At 35.3% G+C, this 14,208-nt stretch overlaps 1 protein-coding gene across 2 annotated transcripts in view; it reads left to right on the forward strand.

The window, feature by feature from the left end:
• elp4 (elongator acetyltransferase complex subunit 4) overlaps nt 1-14,208 on the forward strand; it is a 60,825-nt gene that overhangs the window by 1,081 nt on the left and 45,536 nt on the right. For both annotated transcript variants that reach the window (XM_042727200.1, XM_042727199.1), the window contains exons 3-6: nt 3,352-3,473; nt 5,445-5,576; nt 8,201-8,334; nt 13,802-13,886. In XM_042727200.1, the coding sequence (XP_042583134.1) occupies nt 3,352-3,473; nt 5,445-5,576; nt 8,201-8,334; nt 13,802-13,886 (473 nt within the window). The remainder of the gene's footprint in view (nt 1-3,351; nt 3,474-5,444; nt 5,577-8,200; nt 8,335-13,801; nt 13,887-14,208) is intronic.

Here is a 14,208-nt window from a genome sequence, read left to right on the forward strand (position 1 = left end):
TATATTTGCACTCATCCAATGTTTTGCATGTCATAATGGTTAATAAAAATATGGGTAAGATATCTGATCACTAAAAATAATGTTTTCATTAGTGTACAGTACAAAACCAAAGCCAATGAAACAGAAGCATCTAACCAGATGTGTAAATACATTATATAATTTCTTAATAATAATGTAGTTGCTTTTGATTCTACAAATTATGATTCAGTAGGCTGATAGCTCATTAGATACGGTGATAACTGTGATTACAGATTAATTAGGTTTTTTGAAATTCTGAAAGGATAACTACAGAGTAGAGAGGTTAATATTGAGGATTTTTTGTTGCTCCTCATCATTTTTTGTTCCTTTTTTTAATATAAGGTTAAGAAATTTGACACTTTACACTCTAGTATATGACTGTAATATCTTTGTTTGTTTTTTTTGAATAATGAATCATTTTGATGTGGCTCATCATTGTCAAAACATATATTCATGAGGATCTTATATCTTTATGGCCTAATTTCTATTCTTTGCATTCTTTTGTCATATTGAAGTCATTCTTTCACTCCATTGAAAGTGGATTGGTCATGGTTCTTTATGACGTATTGAGTCCTGTCTAGGTCACTCATGTCCCCAACACGTGACCCACATGTGTATTAGACAAGTAGATGTTTATACATTCTAAATGGGAAAGAAATTATCTTCTTAAATTGTGTGCTGTAGCTTTAACTAATATACAACAAATTGCATCCCTTTTTTCAGATGTTATTAACTTACAAGTGAAGTGTGTAATTTTTGTTATAAGTTGTACTAAAGCAAAAGTAAAAAAAAAAAAAAGTTTTTAGTCTGAACACCACCTGCCATTGGTTGGTTGAAAAGATAGCTCCGCCCCACATTTACATCACTGGTTGAGCCAGTGTTGCTGTGTTAGAATGGGATGCTTAAACAAACCTAAATATTTTTTTGTGCTTGTGTTAGGTAATCGGTTTAATTTTCTGCATATTATGTTATAGAATAAATTATTTTAATATTGAAAAATACACAAATTGAATGGTTATTATTTGATGCAACAGTAATCAAAATAAATGATAGAAGTGTGCCCAGTGGTTGCACATTTAATTCCGATTTGTATTACCGGTGCCATTGTGAATCAGCGGGACTCAGACAGCAAACATATGGAACCAGGAGGGCAGAAGTGTTGACCCAAATTTCCCCTGCAGCTTTGAGTGACGGACTCATTGCACACACACACACACACACACACACACACACACTCCTACTGTCTTACACACATGCTAAAGTATAGCTTGCATTATTCTTTCTCTGAAAGAGACACCCTCTCTTCTCTATCAGAAAAGATAGGAAGTCTCTCGATGTCCCACCTCTTGGGTGACTGATATGTGCCAGAGTTGTGTTGTCTCTACAGCAGAGATATGCACCCCCAACACATCTCGTCCTGCCCCCGAAACACCCCCGCAAGGCTAATAGCACCCACAGGTTTCATTTGTAAGGCACCATAGAAACGCCACCACAATAGGCTCCATCTCGAGTGGGCCCATCTGGGTGTCTTTGTCGGGGCCGCTGAAAGCCACAAAGGCCTGCTGACCTAGAAACACATCAATAAGGGAGAGGGGAGTTCTTCCAATGACAAATTGAAGAGCTGAGGAATTGTTTTTTTCCTTCATTGGTGATGGAATATGAGAGGCGTCCAGGATTGTGGGCAGAATCGGGACGAGGACAGGAAGTCCCTCATTCCGTCCTGCTGTTGGAGGAATACTTCAGAGGTCACACAGTGGCTTTAGACCTGTGTGGGTTTGAGGGTGTTTGTCAAGAAGAATGAAAGGTTGAAACTGTCAGTGTGTGTGTGTGTGTGTGTGTGTGTGTGTGTGTTTGTGCTGGAGAGGGGAAAAAGCAGTCTGTGAGTGTTTCTGAGCTGGCCATTGCTCAAATCAGTCATTTTATTCTTTATTTTTTTGGTAATTATATCAGCTCTAAACAAATTGGGGCAGTTACTTTAAAATGTAATAATAATAAAAAATACTAAATATACAAAATGTTCATCAAAAGTGCAGGGTTAATGCAATTTGTTTTTAAAATAAATTAATATTTTTATTCAACAATGATGCATTAAATTGATCAAAAGTGACAGTAAATAATTTTATAAGGTTACAAAAGATTTCTATCTGTATTCATCAGATACACCTGGAACAAAATCTGATCTATTAAGAAATCATAACTGTTTTCAACATTGACAATAATATTACAATATTAAAATGATTTCTGAAGGAAATTCAGCTTTGATCACAGGAATAAATTACATTTTAAAATATATGAACTTAGATAACGGTTATTTTAAATTACTGTATTTAAAAGTGCATAAATTAGAATGCATAAATAACAGACCCCAAATTTCCAAATGCCACTGTAACTATTAGATAACATTTATGTAATTTACATAATATAACAATAAATTTTTTTCCATTTGGAACAATTGTTTTTTTCCTGATGCAAAAACTGTTAGAGTAACTGCACTAAGCATAATTATATTATATATTGTATATTATTTATTTTATTATTTATGCTGTACAGTATACATTGCTATGGAAATGGTTTACATAAAATCACGGTTTATCATTTTTTAAAGGAACCATTTTGAAAATCATGAATCAAATTACTAAAATGAATCCATTTGAAATGTTCCAATTGAGCTGCCCCTGGAATGAACTTGAAACGCTTACAAATAACCTTCTCCTCCTCCAACTATTTTAGACCTTCTTGGTGCTTTATAAGGGTGTTAATATGTATAAAAATGTGTAAAACACAGTAATAGTACTGACATTTTAAAGGCCTTAGTAATACCTAATACTAATTTTTTTTTTCTATGAAAATGTGTATCTCAAAACCTCAGAACTATGATCAGGTCTATACTGGCAAACGTTTGTCTGTATAACTGTATCTGTCGCTGGAGGTTCGTCACAGGGTTGAAGACAAAGTCAAGTACTGAAGAGCTGGTTTACAGATCAAGACAGGTGTTCTTTTCTCTTATACTACTCAGTAACAGCTTTGTATCATATTCACACTTTTCAGGTACAGTGTAGCTGCTGATGGATGCCGAATCCATAACAATCACACTAGCCTCTTACCACAAAGCGTCTAGTGTGTTTGGCATCACTAGTAACCAGAATAAACAGTTGTTTTCTTATTTCATCTGAGGTTAGTCTTGTTTTTGCTCCCTGTGTTGGGATAATTACAGTATCTGATGTGATAGTGGCTCTCTGACAGTTCTTTTGTCATAAGGTGTGTCAAAAGGCTCAGTGCTCATGTTTGGGTTGGTATACAGTATGTGGCATTGATGGTGATTTCTGTTCACAGAGGAGGACTGCTATGACAGCTACTCCCGCATGCTGCTCAAGTACTTCCTGGCGGAGGGAGTTGTGTGCGGACATGAACTCTTCCTGGCATCCGCCCGAGATCACCCTGATGAGATCATGCAGGTATGAAGAAAATCAAATCAAGTGTTCACACTCTGCCTGTTTGACACTTTGGTGAGGTTTTTGGGTTCTGTGAACTCCAAATACATCAAAATCCATTATTTACAACCGTATTCTGTTTTATATAACTAGTACTTGGCTCTCCAAACAATAAACCTGGAGAAATCTGTGTGTCTTTTTCAGTAAAATGTTTTTCTCAGCATTGGTCAGGAACCGTGTGACCGAACGTGACACAATGTCTGTATGTATTATTATGACTGTGCTATAGCCTGATTTCTGTATCTACTTTTGGTCTAAGAACTCTTTGAAACTGTTTGGAATAGAATACCATAGTTAAAGTAATAATAGTATTATTTTTTTCTCTGTATGTATAGTCTGCATAGCAGTTTGTACATGCTTTACATTGTACATTCCAAATCTGCCCCACAATGCAATGCGCACAAATTGACCTTGCATTGCTTATGCAATGAAGTAACCAGAACTAATATGTATGTGCTGTAATTTTTAACATCTTTTCTTTCTTCATTATTTAATATGACATTTTATTTTATATCTTGCTTCATTATTTGTTTAGACATTGTTTTATATATATTTTTTTTATTTTGAAATGATTCATATCTTCTTGCTTCATTATTTGATCAAGCAATTTATTCTGTTCTTTGTTGTGTTTTATTTCCATTTGTCATTCACATCTTTTCTTACTTCATTATTATTACTAGTAGTAGTAGTATATTTTATTTATTTAACATTGTTCGCATCTTTGGTATTTGACAATTTTATTTATTTATTTAGACACATCTTAATAATTCACATCTTTTTGGATTATTGTTTAATCAGACACATTTTATTTTATTTTACATCATTCACAGAGTAAGACTGTAAGGCATCAGTGTAGTTTAAAATGTGCATACTGTTTCTTGTTCTGCATTTAAAAAGCTGAACTCTAGGCAGTAGTCATGTCTAGTGTGCAGTGTGCTTTTAAGCAGTACACTAATATTCCATTACAAACATAGCCAGTGTTTTCTCTGACTTCTCCTACCCCATCTAAGCTTTCATAGACTGATACATGAATGTTTTTGTGTGAGAGCTCAGGGAGTTACCTGTGAGCGTTAACGAGTCTCACCTTAATGACAGTGGACAGGAGTTCCTCTCTCGCCGGCCCCTGATTGGCCCCCAGTCAACACAAGCTTAATGAGGGCCTGTTGTTGCCCTTCAGACAGTTCCTGCATTGAGCTGTTATTTGTGAAACAGTCTCTGTTTTTTGTTATTGCATGGTCTGTATGAACATTCCCCTAAGGGACACAGTTCCCACCTTCATTTTGGCGTTTTTTGGCATTAACGACAGCATCAAGCCTGTTGTTTAAACAACAGCTTTTAAAGTGCTAGCACCATTTTGTGTTTATTCATATTTTTGGCCTTGTTAAAACAGGTCACTTAACATTCATTTCCCTTTTCACAGTGAGCTTTGGCCAAGCTGCAAGCTACTTAAACTAGCTTTAGTCGACCTAGATACAGTGTAAAAATTCTTGAAACATCAATACCCACACAAACTCAGTTAAAATATAGACGACAAATTTGAGATAAAATATAGACAATGTATTTGATATGTCAAATATAAAAATATGTAGTAAGTTAATAACTGATCATTTATTTTAAAAATACAAGCAATACATCGTTATTCCAAATATTCCATAAATGCTGTTTCAATTTTAAATGCTTCTCTAAAGATTTTCATAAGGTCAGGTAAAAAGTCTTTCCTTATTCAGATGACATTTATGAACTAGTATAAACATTTAAGACTTTGATTTCAGTGGGTGCAAAAAAGTTCTAACAGTAATACAATGACCTTATTCTGCAACTTTTTCTTTAATTTTCTTCTGTCTAAAATATATTTCAAAATTATTGTTGTTATTAGTAGTGGTAGTATATAAATTAGTTAATGTTCTGTCTTTTCATATTTAAAATAAAAAATAGGAACTCCCTTCTCCAATTGTGGATGATGTTGCCGGCATGAAAATCAGCGAGGGTCAGTCTCAGCCCAGTGACCCAGAGAATCCAGACACAATGAAAATCGCCTGGCGCTACCAGAACCAACCAAGAGTTCAGGTAAAAGACCATCTGTTGGGAAGTCGGCCCTTTTATTCAGTAAAATATCGAGAAATCAACCGCACACATTCACAATGATTTTAAAATGTTTTCAAAGTTTAAAATTTACTGTATCAAGCAGCGGTTCTCAACTATTTTTACTTCAGGACCCAGGTAGACAAATGCCCTAAAAATTACACATGCAAATGTTTTATAATTCTTACTTTTTATTGTACAAATGCATTGTGGTTGGCACAAACAATATAAATCTTCGTTGCTAATGAATTTACACCAGTGTTATTATTATAGTTAACTAACACAATAAGAACATTTGGGTTACTTGAAATAAAATAAATGTTAACTGATATAAAATATTAGAAGACTTAAACTAGTTTTATTTCAACTGGATGGCAAGGCATCATTTCTCATTTTTGGTTAGTTCAACTTGAAATATTAAAATAACTAAAAGTATATAACCTAAAGCTAATATATATGTATATGCTACCCATGCAAGATTATATGGTAAATTGCATTTTCAAATTTGCATTCAGCATTGTTTTATACCTGCTGTCCACAACTCAATCAGAACAGAAATGCAACCCATTTTTGGAGTGGAGAACCACTTTTATACATGCTAAGAACAGGGGGTGGGAAAAATAGTGTCCTATAATAAATATATCAATTCCTACCCACCCAGCGCTGTGAATGGGCTTTGGCTGCTCTCATTCATAGTTTAGGTGGATTACTCACGCTTAGCTGGTTATAGGTGGACTTAAAACCCAAGGAGACAGGAGGACATGGAGCTTCTATTCAACCTCAAGCCCTTTACAATGGACCAGCAGCCTCCAGCACCCCCAAATCCCTTCACAGCCCTCGCTGTGGCGTCCGTGCAGCCCTCTTTCTTCCGTTTTCAGAAAAGATCCCTCCTGCCAGCCCATAATCCAGATTGAGATGGAGATTAAGGGGGACACCAGTGAGTCCCCTAAGATTTCACTCTCTCTGTCTGCATTTTTGGACAACTTTCGCTCATTCTCTACCCATTTCGTCCTCCTCCTTCCTCTTTTTTCCCCCATCTCAGAGGGGATACTTACCCTCCTTAACCTTTATCATACCTCTGTCCTCTTCACAAAGCACCAGTAAATCTAGTGAGGGATTTGCATCCTAAACATATAGCGTCCCCCTCGTTTCTTGTTCTCAATGGAGACCCAAGATCAAAGTTCAGTCAGTCAAAACCAATGGCGTAACGTTAAAGGGGTCGACCCGACCGGCCCACTAAACGAGGATGAGCGCCAAGCTGTCAATCACCGAAGGAGGTGCTGGAACACATAAGAGTCGCTGATCCAGATCAGGAGAAGATTAGGGGCTCGCCCCACTGCTCATTAGAAACTCTGGAGCAAAAACCAGACCCCCTCACAACCTGAGGAAACATCTGCCCACGTGCAAGTGTGCTATCTTAAGATGGCTGATGGCTTAACGAATCATCTGAGTTTCTTACAGTTTAACAATGGATAAGCTATCAGTGGTAGCTGGAAGCCTGAGCTTGACTCTTTTATATGCTTAACTTTTCTTGTTTATTATCTTATGTAAAGAATGGTCCACTATGATAGGTCATCAATTCGTAGATGATTCTCTATGTACACAACTGTTCAAAAGTTGGTCAGTAAGATTTATATTTTAAATAATAAAAATATTCTTTTTTGAAAAGCATTAATGTTTTTGTTTAGTAAGAATGCATTAAATTAATGTTGTTTTTTAACTTTGTTTATCATAGAATTCTAAAAATAATTGTTTCAGCAAAAAATATTAAGTATCAACATAAATGATTACAAGAAATGTTTCTTGAGCACCAAATATTAGCACATTATAATGATTTATAAAAGATCATGTGACCCTGAAGCCTGGAGTAATCTATTCTGAAAATTCAGCTTTGCCATCACAGGAATAAAATTTATTTTAAAATATATTAAAGTAGAAAACGGTTCATTTAAATTGTAATAATATTTCACAATATTAGTGTTTTTATTATTTAATTTTTTTCTTTATACTTTTTTTATTATTAAACAAATGCTGCATTGGTGAGCTTAAGACTAAAAAATTGTACTGACGTCACATTTATGAAGTGCTAGTGTGTAAATTACAGATATGTATTTACTATAAACTAGTAAAATGTTTGTAGCAAATATGTTCTTTCATATTTTGTTTTACATACTGTGACTACTGACAATTGCAACAATTAAGACATGACAGTCTATTGGTGTAAATAGTGTCTAAAATTGACTTCATATCACTTACATCAGCAAAGAAATGTTTATTTTGCTGTTCCCAATGTGTACATATTTACTGTACTCTGATAATGGATTTGATTACTTAATTTCAGTACATGATGTATCAGATTTGTCATTTGGTCATGATTGTGTTTGATTATCGTGATTTTACTCATAATTATTTGAACAAATATATGTGTGGGACACAGAAGTAGCTGTAGGGACAGTTAAACCTGTTCACGCAGAAAGTAAACAGGCCAATAATTATACTGTTGTGTTAATTCAAAAATGTATTATTAAATTCTGTATTTAGTGTATTTTACACTCCTAGAGAATAATGGTTATATTATAATTTTTTTTTTTTTCTTTATTTATCTATAGACGGCTTTGGCATCATCAGTGAGGTTTGGTCATTATTATGACGTGTCCAAGACCATGGAGCCTGAGCTACGGCAAGCAGCCAAATGCCACAGTTTTTATCAGCTACAGGAAACACCAGTGACCACAGGATCAAGGTAACTACTACTGTCCACTTGAATATATGTTAGCAAAATAAATGCTGAGTTATGGTGAATATTCAAAATAAGATGTGTACATGCCCCAAAATTTGCATTGACTTTTTTTATTTTTTGCAAAGATGTACACTACCATTCAAAAGTTTGGGGTTTGCAGGATTTTTAATGTTTACTTCAGTCTTCAGAGTCACATGATCCTTTGGAAATCATTCTAATATGATGACTTTAATGCATCCTTTTCTGAATATGATAATTAATTTCTTTTAAAAAATCATATCAACACCAAACTTTTTGAATTGTGCTTTATGCATATTTCATCTTCAAAGCATGTGGTTCGAAGTCGTATTAAGTATTAAGAAGAAATATTCAACTTCCAACTTTAAATGGATCAGCTTGCCTTGCGTAAATATCTGTATTGCCCTGACAGAGCTTTTATTATTACTCATGGAAGTTCATAAAAGAATGCTTATGATTAGAGACAGCTTAACCAAACATTATAACCAAACACATGCACAGCCTTCTGCACTTATCTTACTTCTTTTATGATAAGTGCGCTAAGTATCGTCACATATCTCCAAGAAGAAAATGCTTTCTCAATGCTGATGTCATGTTTCTGAGGAACACATCTGCAATTTCGTTTTATGACGGGTGTTCAGTCTAATAAAGGTTTTTGTAAAAACGTCTCTGTACTTCCAGGTCCTCGCCAGTGCTGTGAGAGCCAGGGTTGAGTCTTCAGTGGTGTTTGCGATGCGGTTGTTTTATGGTTGCGAGGGGTGCACGTGTAGAGGAGGCAGGAGCTTTGGTTACATTAAAGTCTACGGCACGGCCACAGTGCAAACAAATCAATCTGGAGCCCTTAGTTCATGGAGGCTCTCTCTGCTTTTTATATCCGCAAATAAAAAAGGTCTTCTAATTGTTTATCTGCATAACAGCACCATAGTGAAGGGGCCGTGTTCCCAAGCCTGTGTTTACTCGCATCAGTAAATGTGTTCCTGTGTGGCGATACTGTGTCCGTGGAACAGCTTGTGCCATGGCAGCAACGTGATGGATGCCGTGGCCTACGTAGGTGTTGCTTTTGGAATTTTGCCGTCATTCCTTCCTCTGCCTTCAGTTTATTATGATTTTATGACGTGTTGTAATGGAATCATAAAGCTTTTAGCCATTAGCTGTTTTAGCACACCTTTTAGATGCGTTTCCATCCCATAGGAACAGACTTTATTCCTAGTACGTATATTGCTGAAAGGCATCTAATCGTCATGTAATTTCCAACCCAAAAATTATTAGATGAAGGTGAATGTGGTGAAATTGTGTAACTTTGGTTGTTGTACATAAAATCGAAATTCAGAAATTAAATATTCAGTTTTATCGGAAACACATGAAGGTGATTGTACGTATTGCGGCAGTTTTATTTTGAAACAGGTGAAGGTAAATTTGGCAAAAATTTTATATTGGTTATAAAATTGGTTTTAAAATGAAGTGTCCACTGATATGATGCTTAAAGCTCAATCATTTTTATTCAGAACTGATGAAAGTGAATGTGGCAAAAAATTTATTATGTTGGTTGTTGGGCATATTTCTGCGGTTCAGAAATGAAATGTCAGGTGAGTTACACTTAAAGGGATATTCCACCCCAAAATGAAAATTTTGTCATTAATCACTTTCCCCCATGTCGTTCCAAACCTGTAAAAGCTCCGTTCGTCTTCGGAACACAATTTAACATTTTGGATGAAAACCGGGAGGCCTGTGACTGTCCCATAGACTGCCAACGGTGACACAGACACAGCATACAGTGATATGAAGAGACACAGAGGAGACCGTTGACATAGGAATTATTGAATAAAGTTGTTATTTTTGTTTTCTTCACTTACAAAATGTGTTCCCGTCGCTTCATATAACCCAGATTGCATGTCTAATGGCAGATGGAGTATTCTGACTCACTGTAAGTGATTAATGCCAAAATTTTCATTTTGGGGTGGAGTATCCCTTTAAAGGTTAATTCTCTTTTGTGTTTGACAATAACACACGTCTTACACTAAACCTAACCAACTGTTGAGCAGATAAAAATGAGATAAAAATGCTTTTTTTTTAGCTTGCTTCTGTAAGTCTTTCAGCTTTATATTGAGTGTTGTGAAAAGTAGGACTCGTACCTGAATGCTAGGTATCGCAATGTAGTGCTGTACCAGGTAAGCTACCAAGCAAGTTTACTACGTCACAGAAATCATACAAATGGGGCTGATCATGTGAAGTGGATGTCAAATGGTTTACATTACAAAGCATGCACTATGCTAAAAATCTTTTGGGGTCATAACATATTATTGTGCAGGGAAAAAAGAAAGAAGTCTGTAGAATCTGATCATAATTTGTGAGAAAAGGAATAATTTTTTTTTTTTTTGCTGTTTTACTACCATTAGTTTTTATTTGAGCTGGAAGCTGCAGCAAATTGTGTATGGATGTACTTTTTGGAGTTTCCAATTTTTTTTTTTCCATGAGCGTATGTTGATAATTTCACAATAAACAAATTGGGGCAGAATCAGATGTAGAAAACTGCTTCCTAATCCCTTTCGAAGAAATCAATTAATCAGCAAGCTTAAGCTACAATCAAATGTCTTGAGATAAAAAAAAAAAAAAAACCCCTCATTGTCTTTCCACGTTTCACAGCTCATAGAATAAAAAGCCCCATGCCGTTTCCAGACTGTTAAATCGCTCCATTTCACTACGTGGCATAATTGGCACAAATTGCTCTCCAGGTGAAGGCAGAGCCTGTTGTTTAAGACGGATGCTGCCTCCACGCGCCTCTCTGGTCCCCCTCTCGCTCGCATCACTGTGATCTTAATTAGCTCACCTGTCGGCCATTATCCTCTACGGACGGCACCTTAAGCGATCACGCTCTGTTGGGCTGCTGCGGTCTCTGTCTCAGACACAATGGGGGCGTGTCCTCTTTTGATTGCCGCCACCCCCACCTCCCCAGGTCTTAATCAAAGGAGGGAAACACATGTTTCACCCCATTAAGGAGCAAATCAGTGAGGTGGCTTCAGAGCGTGAAATTGCACACTACTGTTCAAAAGTTTGGGGTCAATGATATATTTTCTTAAAGAAATTTATATTTTCGTTTAACAAGGATTCATAAATTAATCAAAAGTGACAGTAAAGACATTTGTATTTCTATTCTATTTTAATTTCTATTTCAAAGAAATGCTGTTCTTTTAGACTGCCATTTGTTCATAATGATTACCACTCAAAATTGAAATTTTGAGACTTAATTATTATGTGCGTCGACGTGTGACAGTGTCATAAAAGTTATAATCCGATTATTTGAGCTAGAATCAGAAAAATTCAGCTAGTCCTTTTGAACACATCTAAAAGTCTGTGTCAGACCTGGAGGTTGCTGTTTGTCAAGATTTAAATTCAGTTCTCAATCTTTGAGTAATTGATAGCTGTCGTAGCTGCATGCAGAGTGGCACTGTGTTGTCATTGCAACATGTTGTGAGCCAGAATGAGAGGGAGAGACTGAAATGAATGACTGAAGTGACGGAATGAAAGACTTTACAAAACCCCTGAGGTGTGATATATATATATCTTTAAATGAGCAAAGACATAAATCTCAGTCTAGTGGTTTAATCTCAACAGGCTGCTTGATCGTCATCATTATATTTCAAACAAAAATGCACTTGCTCTGAATAGTAATTGCAGTCTTCAGAATGTCTGAATGCCACTGCATTTCAAGTCTCTTATGCTCACCATGGCTGCATTTATTTAGTTTAAAAATGCAGTAATATTATGAAATATTATTGCAATTTTAAGTAACTGTTTTTTATTTGAATGTATTTTAAAATCTAATTTATTTATGTGATGCAAAGTGGAATTTTCAGCATCATTACTCCATTCTTTAGTGTCACATAATCCTTCAGAAATCATTCTAATATGCTGATTCACTGCTCAAGAAAAATATCTTATTGATGTTGAAAACAGTTGTGGTGCTTAATGTTTTTGTGGAAACTGTGATACACTTTTTGCAGGATTCTTTGATGAATTAAAAGATCAAAAGAAAGCAATTTATTTAAAATAGTAAAGACTTTCAAGATATTACAAAAGATTTGTCACTTTTCCCCAATTTAATAAAAAATCCCACTGACCCCAAACTTTTGAACGGTAGTGTTTCTGTTGTTGAATAATGTTAAACTTATTATGTTACAAAATTAAGAATACTATAACACTTGAAATGTGTGCTTGTGCCAACCTTGCGTAAGATAAATGCCATGTGGTATTTTATCTAATGCAGTTTTAGGGTCTAAATACGTTTTAGAACAATGTATAATATTCTCAGATTTTAGGGAGAAAGAAAGCAAGAAACATGTTTGAGTAAAGACAAAATGTGCAACGCAGAGCAGGTCAAGTGCTTTGACCTCCCTTGTTATGAGTTGCACATCTTACCCCTGATTTAACATAGAAGCGCTGTGTCACTGGGATCAGAAGCACTGTCCCGTTAACACAGCGCTCTGTTTCAGCACACTCAGACTCACCGCAGGCCTCAGGAGGAGCGCCCGGAGCTGACAGAGGTGCCAAAGTGTTTAATTAATTTCATTTCATTTGATTTAATTAGTGATGTATTTCCTTGCGTCTACACATGCACGGCTAGGTTGCCAGGGTTACTGCCGATGTCAACAGGCTTTTGTGATATCAAAGCAAATCCCACTTTATGATGGCAGCATATGCCGCAACAATTAGTGGTTTTAATTGAAGTATACACAGATATCATCAGCTTTTGACCTGGAATGAAGCCATAATCATAATAGTCCACATTCAAACATTTTCCTGAAACTGAACCTTTGCATAAAAAATAAATAAATAAATAATAAACATGGTTTGAAGCTATCATTTGTTTGCATATTTGTTCTAAGTCAACTTTGAAACCTCTCTTACAATTTTGAGTCTTGACACATCGGAATGATTAATTGCACAATTCTACACTTGTTACTTTAGATTAAAGCGTCCAATAAAAGAAAGACATGTTAAATGTGACTACGTTTTACACTTACGTTACTCTTTGAAAGACTGGAGTCTGTACGTTTATATATATATAATTTATTATTATTATTTTTTTTTTTTTTGAATGACACTTATGCTCTTTGACATACAATTATTACAATAATATTCAGGGTTTAGGTTACTACAAATGTTTATGTTAACCAAACCTGCATTTATTTGATCACCAATATAGTAAAACAGTATATTGTGAAATATTACAACTTTAAATAACTAAATATATTTTAAAATGTAATTTATTCCTGCGATGTAATGCTTTATTTTCACCAGGCATTACTCCAGTCTTCAGTGTCACATGATCCTTCACAAATCATTCTTATATGATGATTTGCTGCTCAAGAAACATTTCTTATTATGTTGAAAATGCTTGTGCTGAAAATGTTCAAAATAAGTATTTTTTTATTCTTCTGTCATGTTCTTTCAGTCCGTTACCATCACCCTATCATGCTCTCCTGAAGTCTATCCAGACAGTCATCCGGAAAGAAGGGTTTGACGGATCCACACCACAGGTTGGTTGTAATTTGTTTAGCCATTTATTTCTCTGTTTCTCTGCCCCGGTAATCATAATCAACTTTTTTCAGCAGCGATAACTTTAAAGAAATAGTACCCAGAAAATGAAAATCCTGCCATCATGTACTCACTCTCATGTCTTTCAAAATCCATGAAATTTTCTTTCTTTTGTAGAACAATAAAAGGATTTAATCGTACCAGAATGCCTCATTTTTGTATAATTAAAGTGAATGGTGACCACAACTTTCAAGCAAGGTTTTCAGTGAACGATGACTTACATTTCAGTCATATGGCTTTAGAAGACACTGAATATAGTGTATG

The sequence above is a fragment of the Cyprinus carpio genome, chromosome B7 (genome assembly GCF_018340385.1).
Source record: "Cyprinus carpio isolate SPL01 chromosome B7, ASM1834038v1, whole genome shotgun sequence".
NCBI lineage: Eukaryota > Metazoa > Chordata > Actinopteri > Cypriniformes > Cyprinidae > Cyprinus > Cyprinus carpio.